This window comes from Toxotes jaculatrix, chromosome 15 (assembly GCF_017976425.1).
Source record: "Toxotes jaculatrix isolate fToxJac2 chromosome 15, fToxJac2.pri, whole genome shotgun sequence".
NCBI classification, from domain to species: Eukaryota; Metazoa; Chordata; class Actinopteri; family Toxotidae; genus Toxotes; species Toxotes jaculatrix.
Genome location: NC_054408.1, coordinates 1,929,184 through 1,945,636, shown reverse-complemented (window position 1 = coordinate 1,945,636; position 16,453 = coordinate 1,929,184). Strand labels below are relative to the sequence as shown.

Sequence of the window (16,453 nt, the reverse complement as noted above, 5' to 3'; positions counted from 1 at the left end):
TTCGACACACATCCTCACACTTCACAGGGTATGTTTCTGATACCTGAGTCTGTCCTGTTTGTGGATGTCAAAAATTAAAAGTTGTCTTTGAACTTAGCTGCTTTCACACATGCACTGCAGGAGGAGCTGGATGCGTGAAGGCAAATGGTCAGATCAGCTGAACCCGAGCCAATGTGCTTAGAGCTGGTCACTGCCCGGAGAATTCACAGTGAAAGAGTGGACATGTTGGACGTTTCTGTCCTGCCTAAACCCCTCGTCTAAACCACACTGAGTCTCTCAGTCTCCTGTCCTGTGCAGCATGTCCAAAAAGACAACTCCGGACCAGGCTCCAGAGTTTTGATGAGTCCTGAGCAAGTTGTTATTGTGTCAAGCTGCACTTTTATTACAACACACACAAAAATGTTCATAACAACATTTTAATTCATCAGCAGCCACAGTGAGCAGTAAGTGTGTAAGCCGCTCTTATTATTCTGTTTCTCTCATTTAATGCATCATAATTTAACACTGGTCAGAAAACACATTGCTCCATCGCCGTCTGTGGCCTGGGAGAGGCAGGGAGCTCGTGTGGATTGAAAGCTCCTGTTTGTCGGGTGTGTGTAGCTGTAGGGAGTGTCAGCCTACGTCCTTGTTTTTGTGGCTGCTGTGTGTGACGTCTCCGTGTTCTGTCTCCACCTTGAGCCCAAACAGACTCTCTCTTTGAATTTGTATTCACTCTCTTCCTCTCCCCTGTTTATGTCAAGGCTCAGGAATTTAAAGGAAATAGCTACGGCCACTGGCCAGAGTGTGTGCTCACCACACGTACTCTCACGCATCCTGACACGCACGCACGCACGCACGCACGCACGCACGCACGCACGCACGCACGCACGCACGCACACACACACACACATACACACACACACATAAGAACATGTGGAGAAGCGACACTGCTATGCACTGCTCTGTGGGCTGACATGATGTGTGTGAACGTGCGGGAACACACAGGGTGTGCAGGTCAAAAATAACTGGACGATAATGAGAGTGTGATACGCTGTGTGCCGTCAGAGGCCAGTTATTCCTGCTACACATGAATGGAATATATTTAAACATATATATTAAATATATTAGTAACAGAGGAAGTAATACACAGTCTGATGAGCCACCAGTCAAATGTGACTGAACACTCAAATAAGGCTCAGGGTTTTTATTTTTATTAAGCTTTTTTGTAGATGGATCAAAAACGATTAGCTATAAGTACAGGTAATGTACAGAGCCATAAAAGCTCTAAAATATAAAATATATGTATAAAAAAGAAAAGAAAAACAGAAAAAAAGTAAAATAAAGGATCAAAATATTGAAATGTCTAAAATGTGCAAAATTATTTCAGCCTGGTGTATCTGGCTGTTGTGCCTCTATCGGTCACGCTGACTTTGTTGTAGAGATTTGTTTGTGTGGATGATCTTTTTGATTGCATGGCTGATGCTAGCGCAGTCTACACAACATTTTCTACTGACTCTGCTCTCATGCAACCAACACACACACACACACACACACACACACACACACACACACACACACACACACACACACACACACACTCACAGATTTGTTGCAAGCTGTGACCTCTCCTCCATCCTTCAGTTCCTGCCTGCGTTTTGAAGTCGCTGTTCTGTATCTCTGTGCTTGTTACGGTCTGGTTGTCACCAAAAGTTTCAAACACCTGGCTGAGATTTCCCCCCAGCTCCCCCAGCTCTCCCAGTCTCTTTCCAACACACATCAGGTGGTGCGAACATGGTGGAGGAAGGACCTGTAACACACCCGAGGAGGATTCTGTGTCTGTGTGTCAGAGATACTAAAGTACCTGCATAGTGGGATTATACTGATAAATTCAGCGTGGGGTATGGGGGCGGGGGGCAGAGGGGGGGCACAGCCCACCTGTCTTGTCATGACCACAGATGCGTTTTGGAGAGAACACACAGATGCGCACACAAAAAAGTGCTCTACATTTAACAACACTGACCCCTGTGTCAGTTTATCCACAGGTGTCCTGAGCTCATGAAAAGATTTCTCTGTCTGTTTTCACTCTTTCTCCGTCTGCCTGAACCTTTTTCTTTTTTTTTTTCTTTTTGGAAAATCAAGAGACAAACACAGGCAGTGTCACAAGAAGTAGCTTCAAATTTCTCCCCAAAAAGCGCAGCTGTTGTTTTGCTCTGCTGCATCCGGTCAGTGGTTGCATCAATCGATTTGTCTGTTTTGGAAATTAAAGATTCAGCTCCTTTGGTAGAAGTATCAGGAGAAGAAGAGAGAAGATGCTTTGATCAGTGTTGGATGATTTACGCTTTATGAATTCAGAACAAAATGAAATTTCTGGCCCAACACATTCCTGGGACCTCAGTCTGAGTTTGGTCCATAACAGGAGAAGAAAAAAAAAGCGTGTAGGCCAAGTATGAGCCAGATTTATTTTACTGAAGCTGAATTGTAACCAGCTGAACCGGTCTTAGACCGCTGCCTGATAGCGCAGTGATTTTATAAGCAGGTCCTTTGTTGTTTATATGTATTGAAGGACCAGGACATGTCAGGGAACATGTGACCGAGATGTCTACAGATGTTAACTGTGCATATTTTTAAATCTAGTTGGTCCAGTGTCATTTGATTTGTATTAACAGTAAAACCTCTGTGCTCAGGTGGTATCCTGAGCACGGAGCCTCGTCTCTTCACTGAGAGAAACTACAGATATCAAACATATAAAATGGAGCCGTGGCTGTAACAGCGTCTGTCCCTTCTCTTTTTCTTTGTCCTTCCATCTCAGGCTGAAGGAGATCGATATGAGCGAATATGACGCTGCTACGTACGAGCGCTTCTCCGCCGCTGTCAGGAGACAAGTTCAGTCTCTGCGTATCATCCTGGACAACTTACAGGTTGGTGTCACTCCACCTGGCATCACACTCAGCACCTTATTTTACACATGGTTCCTTGTTTTGATGAGTACTTGCTCCTCAGCACTGTGGACCAAGGCACCACCGCTGCTGTGACCTCTGCATCGCTCTCAGTTTACTTTGTTATAGTTTTACCAGATTACCGAGTTTATAATTCTTTTATAATTTTTATAATTACAAAAATAATTCGATGGGACATCCATGATCCAGCTAAACTGTCATTTTAGAGTAGCTTTTATTGTACAGTCAGACAGTACGGCAGTAAACAGAAGTCATGGGGTCATAAAGTAGGTAGATGGCAGCTGGTTGACCTCATACTACCCTGCATGTGATGCTGGGGCAGGAAGGAGGGTCGCTGTCCCTCAGGAGCTTTCTGATTGGTTGTCTGAATGAAAAGCCAGAGCAAAGGGAGTGGTGCTTAAAAATCCAGGATGTGATATTGTCTCCATTTCATTATTTTGGTTTAGACTTTCCTCCCTTTGTTTGCATGTCTTTGGGGGAATGTGTATTCAAATGGGTTGTGTGTGTGTGTGTGTGTGTAAGTTTGTGCGTGTTTGTGTGTGTGTGAGTGTGTGTTTGTTGTGTTCATGTGCATGTGACTAGAGGAAAATCATGCAGCATGCAGCAATGATTACAGAGCAACAACACTAAGCCTTCCTCTATTATTCTCCTGTCCAGGTGTGAAGCTCTGTTTGTATATGTTGTGGTGTGTGTGTGTGTGTGTGTGTGTGTGTGTGTGTGTGTGTGTGTGTGTGTGTGTGTGTGTGTGTGTGTGTGTGCGTGTGCGTGTGTGTGTGTGTGTGTGTGTGTGTGCGTGTGTGTGTGTGTGTGTGTGTGTGTGTGTTTTCCATCCAGGTGTGTGCAGCCATGCCAGCGCTGGCTGGTTATTGTTTGTATTTGTCCTCGTGGCCCCGGGGCTTTTTCCCGCTGTAAAGACGATGGAGATTATACCAATCCCAGCAGGCGTGATGCTGTGAAGTCATGTTATTTTTATCATACCTGAAGAGTGATTTAAGAGTGTCACACGTACACACTCTTTCATACACACACCGAACCAAAGCTGGCAAGCTTTCAGTAAACTGATAATGCATTGTTTCCATCAGCTTCAGTCTCCCTTAGGGAAACCCCTCTCTATTTATCTCTCAACAATGGACGGGCTTGGCAGACATAAACACCTGGGCCTGAATTTATGAAGCGTTTGAGTAGGAAATCAGTCCTAACTGGCCAAAGATTCACAGAGCCAATTCTTTCCCACTTTTAGGTCCACGGGGGTAAAATTATTTTCAACTTTATTAACCTGGAAAATGACTCATGTCTTTAGTGTCTGTGGAGGAGAGCTCCAGAGGTTTTCTCAGGAGGTGACGGTCATGTAGAGACGTGAGGAGGAGGAGATGTGCTGGCACTGTTTAATGACAGCGAGCGTATTAAAAGATACCAGTCTGTGACTGAGCTTGTGCAACACACAGTCCCTGCATCAAAAAGCAGAACACAGGCTGTTTGCACACAAACCTTGGGCCATGGAAAAGCACAGCTTGCAGTTCTATTACCGGCACAGTGAAACCATGATGAGGCTGACTGGGATCATTTCACGCAGATGTGTCATAGTTTCCTATTTAAACTGCACTATGGCTGAACTGACTTATTTTCATTATTGATTAATCAGCAGTTTATTTTCTCAAATCATTTCATAATTCGTCCTAATTTCCTAAATCCCAGAGTGATACCATCAGGTCGCTGTCGTTCCACCAGCCCAACGCTGCCGAGACCCAAACATGAGACACATAAAGGCACCTGATCCTCCCAGCTGAGAATATGAAACCAGAGAGTTTCTCTTTCTTACAGTACAGCACATTGTGTTCACTATCACAAACTTATCTGTCTGCAAACTGTCCGTTGTTACGTGTGTCAGTGCTTATCTGTGATTTTAAATCATGAGACCTGCATCGTGTGTGACACGGTGTCTAATCTGTGTTCTTTCTGAACACTGGCAGGTTGAGGGCGGGGTGTGTTCCTAAGAAATGGGGTCAGAGTTTCAGAGAGACCCCGGGCCCCTGCTTCTTATGTTCAGTGGGTGTTGATGGGACAGAAAGTCGTATGCATGTATGCATGTGCAGGTGGCTGTGAGCTCCTGTGCTGTAAATCTTTCTTGTTGTCTATAATGTGACAGGGTGAATTGCCACTGTCTGGATTTTTTTTTCCTTGTTTCACAATCTGCTGCCTCTGAAAGCTCCACCAAAATGAAATCATCTTCCCCAGACAGATTTGGAAACGTGTTTATTTATTTGGTGGACTGGTCCAAACTTTGTGTGTGTGTGTGTGTGTGTTTGTTTCAGGCTAAAGGGAAGGAGCGACAGTGGTTGAAGAACCAGGCTCTGGGAGAACTGGATGATGCCAAGATCATTGATGGGCTGACTGGAGAGAAGGCTATATATAAACGCAGGGGAGAGCTGGAACCAGAGGTGTGTGTGTGTGTGTGTGTGTGTGTGTGTGTGTGTGTGTGTGTGTGTGTGTGTGTGTGTGCGTGTGTGTGTGTGTGTGTGCATATATTTAAACTACGCTGAAACATTGCCACACCTCCAAGCGCACACACAGACACACACACTCCCAGACTCATACACATAATTTTGTCCTTTATCTGTCAGATGGTACATTCCAGTGGTGTGTGTGAGATTATTATTTCACCCTGTGTTTCTGCTCGAGCTCAAACACACACACACACACACACACACACACACACACACACACACACACACACACACACACACACACACACACACACACACGTAGTTCCCAGAGATAGTTCCCACACTAATCATACAAACACACACAAACCATAATATGCATACCATGTTTTTCTACCTCATTCAGCTCCAAGCGTTGCATATTTTTGGTCGGGCCTGACGGTCTGCGTTTAAATAATTACACCCAGTTTTGAAATCCTGGCCTTATGTTAAATGTTATTTTAAGTAAGCTACACCATTTCCAACAAAACACTCTCCACGGTAGGTGTTTTCTTTAATTTAATCGTTAGTCGCTGCTGATTTTGACTGATAATTCAGTGTTTTGTTTGTATGTCACGCTGTGTGTTTACAGCTGGGCAGTCCTCAGCAGAAGCCCAAGCGTTTGCGGGTGCTAGCCGACGTGTCGGGCAGCATGTACCGCTTCAACGGCGTGGACGGAAGGCTGGAGCGCTCCATGGAGGCCGTGTGTATGGTCATGGAGGCCCTGGAGAACTACGAGCACAAGTTCAAGGTGAGACCAAGCAACATGTTACTGAAGAAGTTTTACTGCGCAAACTCAACCCAGCACTATGACCTGTGACACTTTCCTCACTGGGTCAGCGAGAGCTGCGATCTACGTCAAAAAAAATGTGCAGTTTGAGCTTCTATGCGTATTTCTTTCTTTCCTGGGTCAATAAACTTTATCCACTGATCTTCTTCCACTTTCCCTCTGTTTGATTTTATGAATGAAAACTCACTGAGGTCATGGCGTTAATCTGGCTTCATACCCAGGTCGTCAGGATGTCCTGTCGCCGTGTAACTGAAGTGTAGCCTCAAACATGCCTCACTGTCAGTGTTTAGGATGACAGACAATGACAGACGGTGCTCGGTGCTGATGGACCGTGTAATCTTCGCTACCTGCCTGCTGCCGTCTAATTTTTGGGCCGCTGTTGCTCTTTTGCCAAACTGTGGAACCACATCAGTTTGTTCAAAGGAAACTCAGAGCAAACACGGGCTGACATTTTTCATGGCCCTTCATTATTGGAAAATAAGGAGTCCATCTTAGTGAGGAGAGCCGGGTCACTGAAAAGATGGAGGGAGGCTCAGAGAGAGAGAGGGGTAGAAAGACGTGGGGAGACGGAGAGGGGGACATGGGTGTGTGTAAGAAAGTTCAGGGGAGACAGACTTCTTGGCCCCTGAGTGACACTTAACCCAACCTAATACTGATCACATATCAGGGTCACACACACACACACACACACACACACACACACTTCAGCGTTCCTCATCACATGTCAGTGTAACTGCTTTCTTTGCGTAACACCCCTTACATAAAAGTGCATCTGATAACACACATGACACACATGTACAGACGTTCACTCGTGTGTGCTCATGCTACCTACAGTCTTGCGTTGTGTGTGTTGATGGTGGTAAACAGAGACGACACGATGCAACACTAGTCCTGAGAGTTTGTCACGTTATAGCTTCACGTCCTGTTTATTCCAATCATCGGACGGACCCTCATTTACAAACCAAAAAAAGGATCAGAAAACATACAGATCAGCGTCCTGGATCAAAAACCTGTGAACTTCTTCAAAAAACCAAGCTGAAAAAAAAAATTGTACAAAAAGACAGATTGTGATCTGAAAAGAAAAAACATGATTTATGGATGGATGAGACTCACGGTCGCATACCACTGACCGCCGCGGTCTTAACTGCCCTCATTAGAAATAGACCATATACATAATACTTGGGTCCTGAAATAGCCCGCAGTGCCAGGCCGACCGGGCCTTATGCCAGCCCCATGTGATGGATGGTCTGTGGGTTAACATACTGTCGTGGGTAGAATCATATACGTTACCGTCGCACTGCATCTCTACACTTCATTCAAAGTATCAGACTTGGTCCTGTGTGATGATGTTACAGTGGGAGGTCACACAGAAGCCTTGGTTGTGTAACCATTAAAACATCATACATTTTCCTTCTGTTTCTTCTTGGCAGTACGACATCGTGGGCCACTCAGGCGACAGCTACGACATCGAGCTGGTCAGAGCAGATAAAGTCCCCAAGGATAACAAGCAGAGACTCAAAGTCCTCAAGGTAAAGATTCATCCTGTCATCAGTCCGTTAGTGTTTTGTTAAACCGGTTATTCTTGACCGCCCAAACACCCAGACTGAAGACAGCTGCTCATCCAAAGATTCATTCCCACAGTGTGGACTGTAAAGTTCCTGACCTGACCAAATAAACTCGTTTTCCACTTCCCCCTTTTTCTCTGGTTTATATCTCTCCTCCTCCGTCTTCTCCTCTTTCCCTCACTCTCTCTCCCCCTCCCTCACCCTGCAGACCATGCATGCCCACTCTCAGTTCTGCATGAGCGGCGATTACACCCTGGAGGGCACCGAGGCCAGCATCAAGGAGCTGGCACGGGAAGAGGCAGACGAGCATTTTGTGGTGGTGCTCAGCGACGCCAACCTGGAGCGCTATGGCATCCAGCCCGAGCGCTTCGCCCGCGTCCTGACCTCTGACCCGCAGGTCAACGCCTTTGCTATCTTCATCGGATCCCTTGGCGATCAGGCTGAAAGGTCAGGAGGTGGTGGTTGGGGTGGGGGTGGGGGTGGGGGGGGTGGGGGTGGGGGGTTGAGTAGAGGTTGCAGTGGAGGAAATATGAAAAGCAGGAGAAGAAAAAAGAGCCAACGATGGGAAAGGATGGAGACTGAGATGGAGTCCATGCAATGACTGTAGCCAAACTTCTGAAACCAACTTCAAAGTTTAGTAGAACAATGACCATCCAATTTAGTTTAGCTGAGACTTACTCATGTTCCCGCCCACTGCTGGTCCTGCTGACCTTTGTTGTCAGATCACAGATTAACTCCTGAGCTGTGCAGTGAGGACAAAGGAGGAGGAAAATCCTCTCTCTCTCTCCTTATTGCCATTCTGCTCCAGGCTCCCACTGCAGCTCCTGGCCTGATATACTTTACATCCTCTGTGCTTCATGGTTAGAATACAGTCATAAGATTAAGGACCTTCAGAATGACAATGACCTGTTTGGCTCCCTGCTCATGACTCTGTGAAGAGCAGGAACTGCAAAGAAGCTAAGAGAGCGAGTGCAAAGAAAGAGACCTCCGACCCATGAAAGGAGCTGAGAGGAAAGAAGCTGAGGTCGGGTAGAAATGAGCTCTGAATGCAAAGAAAGTTCAAGTCAAAATGTAGAAAAAGAGAGAGTAATATTCACGTCATGGGAGCAGGCGAGCACAGGAAGTTGTCACAGGAAGCCTCTTAATTTGACATCAGGGCACTTTGAGAATACTTTTTATATCCCTGTCCAAGCTGGTGTGTGTCCTCACTTAAAGGACAAGCTATTGAAAAAGAGGAATGCATAAACAAATGGGGAATGAAAGAACAGAAAGGAAAGAGAGCCATCAGAGGCGTGTTGTGTTGTTCCTAAGCTCCACCATGTGAATGACAGCACACACTGTACCCTGTCAGTGGAGACGTCTTGAACCAGTTCACACAGTAAACAAGTACTTGTCTGTCTTTTTATTTTTGGAAACGATTCTGTTGCTAAAGTTCAGTCCCTCTGTTTGACCCCAAACTTTTTTTTTTTGTCTTTGTTTCAGACTCCAAAAGACTCTTCCAGCAGGGAGATCCTTCGTTGCCATGGACACTAAGCAGATTCCCCAAATACTGCAGCAGATCTTCACATCTACAATGCTGTCCAATGCCTGAGACACACACACACACACACACACACACACACACACACACACACACACACTCTCCTTATCTCACACAATCAAAACTTCAAAATTTATTCTCCAGGTTGTGAAACTTGTCAGACTTTGGCGCAGTGACTTATCACGATGTGTCCTTAACCCACTTTCTGCATCAGACTTTCTCTGAGCTGTATCAGGTCTGCAGACTCGCCTTTGTACAGTCCCTGAAGGGGACAGACGGTTATGTTTGTTATTTTACAGAAGGCCTCGGTCTGTCTGTAAAATCAGACGGGTTAGCGTGTTAGCGTGACATTTAAAGAGTGTTCAGCTGCTTTGTAGTTTCCCTCTGGGAATAAATGCTGTAGAGTGTGGTCAGCAGAAAGCCTGTGATCTTCTGCAGTGGGACTGTACTCTACTGACAAATGACTGCAGTCACTGCAGAGGTAACTACAGTGGCGTTACGAATGCCTGGAGCCTGCCTCAGACCCCATGTGGGGATCAAACACACTGTCCGACCTGTTGTTGTTTTTAACTGCGCGCTGACGCACACACGCATACGTCTTTGTCCTGTTTTGGGTTGTGAGCAACTTTGCTCCGAGGAGAGGGTCATGAACTTCAAACGGCCTCACTTACTTTGGACTTCCTGCTCATTTATCGTCTGTCACACACAAAAACGCACAGGAAGGGAAACGCTAACGCGCCACCGGACTGACACTTGGACGTGGCGAGCGGCAGTAACTTGGCTCCTTTGGAATGCTGGGACTGTGACCAGGGAATTTCCCACCTGACTGCACACGCTCCTTAAAGGCAGCCGCCACTGCACACCACTGTTGAGTGTGTGCATGCCTGTGTGTGTGTGTGTGTGTGTGTGTATGTGTTCGCGTGTGTTCTCAGATCTGAGATCGCCTTTCATTGCCAGACCTCCCACTCCTTACACACGCACACACTCACACACACACACCTCTGCCATTCTAATGCAAATTAGTAGTGTGTCGGTGTAGCAACTCTTTATTTCACGTTCAATATCTTTCAGCTAATTTCTTGGAAACTTTCCTCATAAATTTATCTGTTGATTACAAGAATATTTCCAACAGAAGTCTACACAACTTTTCATTTACCTTCTACCTAATTAAATAAAATAATATTCCACTTCTCCATTTCCCTTATAATTATACCAAACTCCATACACCTCTAAATATCTGCTAATGTTTAAGAACTTATTGGGAAAGTTTCCAGGAAAATATGAGGCGTGTAAAATAAAGTGTTACCATCATCACAGTCATCGGTTACATGGCACGGTGCCGTCAGATTAAATCCCACGGTCTGTGCCAGTTTGCAGCCACGTGCGTCCCACACACCACAGCAGTTTGCCCTCTGGTTGTCTCACTTCGTGTTCATGCCTGGTTCTGCTGGACTCAAAGGATCAATATCAATCACAGCCTATCAGTCTCTATTGATCCGTCTTTGATAGAGCGATGCTGTTTTTATTGCCCTACTTTAAACCCCCTCTCACCCCCTCTCACCCCCACTCACCCCTTCTCACCCCCTCTCACCCCTCCTCTTGCTCTTTCTCTCACTCTGTTCGTTAGTTACTCGTTTCTGTGTTTCTGTGTCGACATTTTGCTTCATAATGCGTTTGCTTCCTGAACCTTCATGTTTGGGTATGTAGGCATTTAAAATGTACACAGAGCCATTTTAAAGTAATGTTCATTTATAATATGTTTAGTCTTATTTAATTGTACATTATTAATTTATGTGAAATACATTGTAAACGTAATGTACAAAGTTTAATAAATCTTATTAGCATTGCTCAGTGGATTCCCCCCAGGTATTTCTACAGATCGTTGATTATCATACAGTTAATCACATGATCGTTAACAACTGCAGCTCTAACCTTTGCATCTGTAACCGCTGGTCTCCTCTTGTTGTTGTCCAAAGATAGAACACATTTTTACATAGTATTAAAAGTATTCAGTAGTATTGGTAAAGAGAATTATTCTGTTCTAAAGTCATAGAGTGAGTGAACATAATGTGTTCTGAGTGTGTTATTGTGTTGTATGTTATTCTGCAGGAGACCAGAAGCTCATGATTCTTAGAAACCAAAGGACTGCTCAGAATCACAGGCCGCTCTGCTTCCCTCTCATTTCCTCCACGGTCACTTTTTCCATGTGTTGTAATGATCTGTTCGCTCAGCCACAGTCACACAGTCCACCCTCCCTCCTCCCTCCCTCCACCCTCCCTCCTCCTCGAGCAAAAACAACCCCGCGGTTCCTACGCTGTGTGCTCAGGTATCGCCCTCTGCTCTCCTCCAAACCGGGTTCGGTTACTGAAGCTTCACCACCCAGAGATCATTTGGAAATCTGTGGCCATTGCTCTGATGCTCTGAGGATTATCTGTGCGTTCACTCACTGTCACTGCACAGACACACACACTTACCTGTAACGCACACCTGGTCTGCCCACTCTAGAAAGGCCTGCATGATCACAACAGAGAATTAAGATGTCTAGACTAACAGGGTATCACCTGAATTAGTCAGTGCTACGTGTGTGTGTTTGGCACAAAGTCAAACTCATGATTCATAATGTGTGTATTATTTTCTGGCTGATGTCGTCACAAGTGAGTCCGGACCCTGTGTTTGACAAAGCAGATAACACTTACACACCAACACGCTGGGTACATAATATGCGTGACCAACTTACGCGCTGATTGGGGGCTAAACTGTGGCGTGATTGATCCCAATACAGAGCGCAGGGGGAACCTGACCGATCACTGTGATCGATTACTGAGCTCGTGCAGGACACGGAGCAGAGCGATCGTTGTGGTGTTTGTCTGAACAGTAGGAACAGGAGCTGCAGCTGTGTGACTGATGCCGACCTGTCAGTTACTCACAGGCCTGTTTGTTAGAAATGTGTTCATATGTTGTGGCATATTTCCCCTGTGGTCAGTGGATGTGAACATTTCTGTGTGTGTGTGTGTGTGTGTGTGTGTGTGTGTGTGTGTGTGTGTGTGTGTATGTGTGTGTGTGTGTGTGTGTTTGTGTTTGTGTTTGTGTTGCGTTGCCATGTCCTGGTGTACAGGGGTACAGGAAGCTTTTAAGCAGGATAACTTAATAATATGAATCTAATAACATGAATTTAATAACATTTACTAAGATATAATACAGACATGGAGGAAAACATCACACAGATACTGTTCCATCCTCGAGTGAGCAGGCTGCATTTAAAGGAAACGACAAACAAGCACAAAGGCTTCAAACCACTGTGGTGGGACAGACAAACAGCTGGCAGGAGTCCCAGATTGATTAGACAGTAATAACAGCTCAGAGTCAGCAGCTCACTAATCATCATGTGGTTATTGTTGCATGTGTGTGTGTGTGTGTGTGTGTGTGTGTGTGGCTGGAGTGTGTGGATAGAAAGTGTGTGGTTAAAAAAAAGCAAAAAACAGAGACTGGTCTCTTTGAGCTGACAGAGATCCCCCCCCCCCCCCCCCCCCCCCCCCCCCACCCAACACACACACACACACACACACACACACACACACACTGACCACCGGACACCTGCCCCTGTCAGGCTCTAATTGAGTCGTACATTGATCTTGAGAGGAGCCGTAGGAGCCGAGCTGCTGACAGATCCAAAGACAAAGTGGCGGAGCACCTGACACTCAGAAATGCTGACGCGCAGACGAACGTGCAGCGGGTCAGACATTTGGAGCAGTGATGAAAAACAAACTGCTGTGAACACAGGGATTACAAGCCTGTGTTTCAGCACATCGCCCAAGTTCATCTGGACTTGATGATGTGGTTTTGAGCTCAAAATCCAAACTTGGGCTTGTGTCTGTGAAAATATTAGAGCGAACGAAGGCAAACTTCTTATCGCTGTCAGTGTTATATGCTGAAATGAATGCAGAGAATTTTATAGCTCTGTCTGATTAATTTTTTTTTTCAGTTGGTTGCATCATTCTCCTTCACCATAAATGTTGTTTGTAGTAAGCAGTTTAGGTATGTCCCCTCTGAGAACTGCTACACTATTGTGGCGGGGGGTTTGAATGCCCCTATGACCCTGTGTTGCCAGGGGCGATGGCCACTGTTTTGGTGTCCCAAGGCAATTGGTCCAAGATGAGGGGCCAGACTGATTCAAAGGCCTCTATGAATCGGTGTCTTCAGGAAATTAGCAACCTCTTCCAAATCAGGGAAACCGAGGCCCCCTCCTGGAGCAAGGCCTGGGAGGGGATCTCACTGCCAGCTGGTTTGTAGTTGAAGGAGGGGTAATGTTGAACTAATTACTGGCTCCAAAAACTGGATCTTGGCACATTTGATGTCACCTCCCTGTTGGGAAAAGTAGTACGATAGCTGGACAGTACCACTACCCCCAGACACAGACAGGATGGCAGTGTGGGGTATCTGCACAGATCTGCCGGGGCACCTGATCCGAACCTGATGTGACCTCACATGTTTTTATCGGACTTTTGGGCACATGGGTTGAGATTAAAGGGGAGGAAACTGAGTCCTCTCTCTTTGGGTGAGCCCATCCACCTCAGGGAGGAAACTCATTGCTTGTATTGAGGATCTCATTCTTTTCCAAAGCCCGTAACCATTGGTGAGATCCACTGGCTCAGTTTCCCCTTCAACACAACAGTTTCCTATTTACCAGCTGATCTATGCTGCAACTCTCAACTGTGATCATAAACTCTGGGTAGGGAGCAAAGAATGAAATCATAAGAAGTGGACAAAAGAGTTTCCTTGGTGTCTAGGTCCAGGCTTTGGGACATGATCTCGGACATCTGGAGCTTGGACTCGAAAGGAACCAGATGGGTGAGTTCTGGCATCCGATTGGAGGTCTCCCTTTGGAGTTGCTCAGGACTGTCCAATGAACTGTCCACCTGTCCTGCGAACACAAGCATGACCATCTGGGAAAATGGTTCCACATTAATTTAACTGAGCTTTCACTCATTTTGTGGTTAAAATTATTTTTTTTCATCTTTGCTGTTGAGTTTCACTCTGTCTGTTCCTCCCTCTGTCTTTGCAGTTAAAGTTTCAGCAGATTCACATAAAGCTGCGCTGGAAAAGTCGTTTTGTCAACTGAAAGCATGCACTTGGTTGTTGAGTAACTCAGGTAAGTGAAGCCTGGTCAAAGTGGAACATTATGATAAGAGCAAGTCCTCTGGCTGTGTGTGTGTGTGCGTGTGTGTGTGTGTGTGTGTGTGTGTGCGTGTGTGTGTCCACCTGGCACTAGCATCGTCAGTTTTCTTCTCATCTGCAGTTTCTGGTATTTTACAAAATAAAATAAAAAAAGTGAGAATGACTGAGTGTCATCTTCTCTAAGAGCCAAAGAGCTTTGTTTTTTTTTTTTTTAAGTCACCATGACACTCTCTATGAAACCAGACAACAGAGACACTGAATGCTCCATTACTAATACTTCCCATTCAGATAGCTGGAGTTTGCACATGGCCTGTGATGAGTCTTACATCATGCAGAGGATGTGGTTTTGGCAGAGTGTTTCTGTGGTCACTTCTCAGAACAGTTATGATAATGCTGTTGTCCTTGACGACTGGTAAACACTGTTTTGTTGATGTGCTTGTGACTGTTGAGTTGTTGTAGCTATTTATTGTACAAACATGTGATGAGGTGATAAGTTGACTGAAAATCTAATTTCCATAATATTCGTGACAAACGCATTGAAAAGTCTGAACCACTGAAGGAATTGAGTATTTTCAGTCACCGACACTAAAAATGTGTCTAATTTAAAGGTTTGCTGCATTTTTATCGTGTGTACTATATTTTCAAGACTTACATGGACATGTGTGTGTGTGTGTGTGTGTGTGTGTGTGTGTGTGTGTGTGTCTTTTCACACATGTTGATTTATGGGACAGGCAGGGAGACTTCCCCTCTGAGAGGACAGGCCTGGAGCACAGCTCTAAGAGATCCTCTGACCTCCTCTGCACTTGCTGACGTTGTCTTTTTCTTCTGCCTCGGCCTTTTGCTGCTGAACCAGTGTCAGATCAGAGCCAAAAATCATACACAGCACTTGACTTAGAGGGTTTTCTAATCTGTACTGTTCAACAATAGACCCCCTGTATCTTTATCTAATCTATTCTATTCTTCTGTCCTTGATTCAGATGAGGACAAACTCCAAAGACAGAGCTTTGGTTGTAGAAAAGGGAGAGATGATGAAGTGTAACGTTACACAACCTGTTAAACATCAGCTGCAATTCTCTGTGCCTCCAGCCAATCACTGCAGAGGCAGCTGAGATCACTGAGTATTTCTCTGGAGACTCTGTGACGAATGCATGTTTCATGATCCACAAATAAAAACAAGGTTTGCAAATGTACATGATGATTCTGTGAGTAAACTGTGATGTTACATTTCAAATCCACAGACAAGTGAGAAAAACGAGCTGAAGTGGGAAACATGAATGTGAAATACTGACATTTGTTCATGTTGTGTAACGTTTCTCAGTAAGATTGTGTTACGTTTGCTCACGTCGCTCGATTTGTGTGGAAAAACATACATGTGTCACGAGTGTTGAAGGTGTGTTCACTGCTGAATGAATCAGGGATGTTTGTTTTGTTTCAGACTTTGTGTACACTTCACTTCTCAAAGCCAAACAAGCTCAGACCAGCGAGGTCAAGGTCACATGAGAATACGCAGCATAGAATGGCACATACACATCTGGCCAGATACCTGTTGTCATGGCTACAGGCTGTGACTGACAGCAGAAAGCTTTTGTTGTTGTAGTTGTTGTTGTCACTGCTGTTTGTGCATCGTCCTGCTCCCTGCATGGTGAGTCTGTGCGTGTTCAACAGATGTTGCACTGATTTGATTTGCAGATTTCCCTCGTCTCCGTCTTTCTGTCCCTCTTCCACTCTCATTCTTTCCTTCCTGCTTCTTTCTCTCACACCACCACGTCAAACCAAGCTGGTCTGGCAACATCTCATCTCCCCCATCTCTCCCTCTCTCTCTCTCTCTCCCTCTCTCTCTCTCTCCCTCTCTCTCTCTCTCCCTCTCTCTCTCTCCCTCTCTCTCTCTCTCTCCTCCGGCTGCATACCAGTGCACGTCAGAGATAATATGTGATAATTCTGCCAGTTCAGACCGGTGGAAATGAACG

The 16,453-nt window shown here is 45.5% G+C and overlaps 1 protein-coding gene across 1 annotated transcript in view; it reads left to right on the top strand.

The window, feature by feature from the left end:
- vwa8 (von Willebrand factor A domain containing 8) overlaps positions 1-11,160 on the top strand; it is a 51,838-nt gene extending 40,678 nt beyond the window's left edge. The window contains exons 40-45 of the mRNA XM_041056621.1: positions 2,789-2,897; positions 5,249-5,374; positions 6,009-6,167; positions 7,637-7,735; positions 7,980-8,218; positions 9,254-11,160. Of these exons, the coding sequence (XP_040912555.1) occupies positions 2,789-2,897; positions 5,249-5,374; positions 6,009-6,167; positions 7,637-7,735; positions 7,980-8,218; positions 9,254-9,362 (841 nt within the window). The 3' untranslated portion in view covers positions 9,363-11,160. The remainder of the gene's footprint in view (positions 1-2,788; positions 2,898-5,248; positions 5,375-6,008; positions 6,168-7,636; positions 7,736-7,979; positions 8,219-9,253) is intronic.
- The last annotated feature ends 5,293 nt before the right edge of the window (positions 11,161-16,453 follow it).